At 48.9% G+C, this 3414-nt stretch overlaps 1 protein-coding gene across 1 annotated transcript; it reads right to left on the bottom strand.

The window, feature by feature from the left end:
• Nucleotides 1–2228: 2228 nt before the first annotated feature.
• LOC100279046 (uncharacterized) lies at nucleotides 2229–2898 on the bottom strand. The gene is given in 2 exon segments (NM_001152105.1): nucleotides 2229–2674; nucleotides 2793–2898. Coding segments are annotated over 2 exon segments (315 nt in total). The 5' UTR covers nucleotides 2866–2898; the 3' UTR covers nucleotides 2229–2432.
• Nucleotides 2899–3414: the final 516 nt, after the last annotated feature.

The following is a 3414-nucleotide window of genomic DNA, read 5'->3' as shown; positions in this document are numbered from 1 at the left end:
CCAATCATGGTTCCAATTGCCCAAAACCCCAGATAATGCCGCCAAGCATGGGGAACACCTGTTACGTGTATCCAAAAAATTTCATCGAGGTGATACGCAGGCTTAACATCTCCATGCATCTCCCATTTACTGATAGTGATCGTAACACCGCTCTTCAAATTATATATCCTATATCGGCCATCCGCAGAAGCTCATCTTCAGATGGGAAAACTGCAAGGAAGGAACCATCTCCCTCAGGAAGAGCCTCCCAACTCTAGTCCACCCTTGAAAGTCTTGCAAGTTCCGCCTGGACTGCTATTCCTTCAAGATCACCTCCATCCACTTTGATCAAAGTTGTTGGGGCTGGTTCTGGTACTTCAATCTTGTAATCGAACTCAGGGATTCTAAAGAAACGAAGTTCATTTTTTTGCATACCCCATCATAGTTGCCGTCGGTTTTGGCATCTTGAGGATTGGGCACTTTTTTGTGAGATGTAAGTCCTTGTTGCAAATGACACAATCGAGGTCTGCAACACAGTTTTCTGCCAGATGTCCTGGTACCTTGCACCTAAAACAGAAAGGGTTTCTTGGCTTCTTTGCTTTCACAATTTTTTCTTCATTCTTTGATCAGTAGTTGGTGTGGTGACCGCTGCTGCCGATTGGCACTAATCTTGTCTCCCGACAGGAACAAATCTTTGACCTATACCTCTCTGCATTCTTGCTGGTGGGCGATCTGCAACCGCACGACCAGTGAAGGCCCCGACCAACACACGAGCAGCCTCCGGGACCGTGCCATGGCCAGTGCCCCTGCCACGCTCCTGGTGACTACCGTGACCCCGCCATGCCTGAGCTCCTCCCCTCACATGTGGGCGGTATGGACGGGGGAAAGGATTTCTGCCTCGCTGTGGCTGATCATCGCGACGTGGTAGCTATTCATCCGGGCGATGGTGGTCGGCCATGTTCCTGGCAACAACCTGTGCGTATGTTGGTCTGGCGGCGCACCTGGGAATGGCATGGGAAAACCCTTCTATGCAGCTTTCCCTAGAAACTGGTCTTCTAAGTAATCGTCGTCCCTGGCCGTACGATATGGCTCTAAGAATCAAGGTCGTTCGATCAAACGAACCCTCCTTTGATACCAAATTAGATGCAGGAACGCTTATCCCTTCCGATTCCAACCGCCAAGGCCAATCCTGCTGCCTGTGGGGTGATTCACCAGCGTATGAGGATGGCATCGATTGCTTTTCAGCGGACAATCCCACGCTTGAGCAAAGCAATGATGTCTTCTCTGAAGGGTGCGAGCCATGATCCTCAACCATCCGCAGAGAGGGGGGACAGAACACATTGAGTGTCAAAGGACAAGGCCTCCTGCAAGGAATTGGGGCACGCCATGGACGAATCGTGACTTCCCTGCTGTGGTGCATGATTGGTTTTTTCTTGGATGTAATTTGTTTCCTGGCATTCACGTCAGACGGTGTGGAAGAAACAACTGAATCCCTTAAAAACTCCTGACCATTGCGATAACTTGCTACTTTCGATCGTCCGTCAGTGGAGGACCGGAGGCATTACTTTTTGAAGTCTGCAACAACGAGTGGTCTGAATCCAACCACTTATTTTTCTTCCGCTAACCAACCTGGATCAATCATTCTCACTGAGATCTTCCTGTGAACATACCTGAGTCACCAGATTTCGATCGTTGATGTAATGGGATGCTGCGTCCGTGGTGAATCCGGCAAGGATGGCTGATTGAAGAACATCTTCATCTTCAGATCCTAGAGAAGAAGCCGATGTAGTAGAAGCTCCGTGGTCGTAGCCGAAGTCTGGGTCGCGGCCAGATTGCCGAGGATCGCCGACGGGTCGCCCTTGGGTTCGTCTCTCCTCCCCCACGGCAGACCTCACCGCGCCCAGCTGGGTAGCCGCTTCCATCTTGATAACTTGCTTCACGCCTCGCTCTCGTGCATGGGGCTGGACGGCATCGGGATGGCCTCCCGTTCGTGGCTCTGGAACTCCGTCGTCGTCGGTCCTGCGGAAGAGGATGACGCGCCCGGCGTTGTCGCCGCCGGCCAAGTACTCGCCGCGGCCGTCGAACCGGTAAAGACAAGGAAGGGCAGGGCAAGTGCCGCGCGTTACCGTTGGCGAGAGCGTCGAATCCTCTAGCTATCTTTCCCCTTGTTGGAAGAGGAGAAGAAAAAAGGTGGTGCTACTAGGGTTCAGAAGTAGCGTAAACTTGAATGTTGAAAGTAGTGCTCGAAATAGGAGGTGAGATGGATAAGACTGCTGAAGATGAAAGTAAAAATTACATATGTGTTAAAGATCGAGACGATCAATCATCAAATAACTTCATCAATAATCTGCTACATATGACAAGCAACCTGGGTCTACTCTCGGTCGCATTGTTATAACATCGAGTTTATTCTCGGCATGCATGCCCCAGCCGCCCGCCCACCAAACAATCCATCAGTTCAGCCGCGGTGTCGCCACGGCCTGCTGCGATGCCCCATCTGCCTCAGCCTCGGCGGCGGCGAGGCATTGCTTGGTGCACATGCAGGTGGCGACGTCGCAGAAACCGCCGGTGTAGCGCATCGCGATGCAGATGGGGATGCAGATCGCGTTTTTGCCCCAGCAGGGGACCTTGATCATGGTCTCGCACGTCTGTAACGGTGCTATTGTTTCGTCTTTTTTGGCTCCAGCTGCTGCAACTGCGACCATAGTAATCCCTTTTTAGATTACATAATTCAGCCATTAATTAGCTACTGCATCTTACAAATAATATTGCGGAATTCCTGAAGCTGTGGTGTTCCCTTGCTGGCCACTTACGATGTGAAGCCAGGATAAGCTGCAGGGCCAAGGCGAGGGCGGCGGCCACAGCAACTCGCTTGCTGAACGACATGGTGAAATGAAGAGGAGTGGTACGCGCGCATCTACTGAAAGAGGACGAACGTGTTCGGTAGTTATATAAGGATGGTGTGCCTGCGTTAACGAGTTCTGCATTGTGGATGGGTATGCATGGAAATACTAATATTGTGGATGCTTATGTTTGTATTTCATGTATGCATATAGAAATCCAAAAATTAGATGCTACTCATACATTATCTGCGTTTTTTTGCAATGGATCCATTTTCTTCTAAGGAATCACGACTTATCACATGCATGCATATAGGAGTGGTAATGGATCACGATCTAAATATTTCTTCACGATTCGTTTGAGCCAAATGAACATGATTCAAATCTGATTCGATTCTTAAATTTTTTATTGTAAAATTTAGAGCTCATTACCACCCCTACTTGGACATTTCTATCTATATCTAAATGTTTATCTATTGTTGAGCTAATTGTTATATAGGATCTGACTTTAATTTACACTATTTAAGAAAGTGACTTTGGTCCAGTATTATCTATCTATCTATCTACCTACTCTTTCAATCTAGCTAGCTTCTAT

This window comes from Zea mays, chromosome 4, assembly GCF_902167145.1.
Source record: "Zea mays cultivar B73 chromosome 4, Zm-B73-REFERENCE-NAM-5.0, whole genome shotgun sequence".
In the NCBI taxonomy this organism is placed as follows: domain Eukaryota; kingdom Viridiplantae; phylum Streptophyta; class Magnoliopsida; order Poales; family Poaceae; genus Zea; species Zea mays.
This window is presented reverse-complemented; position numbering and strand designations above follow the sequence as displayed.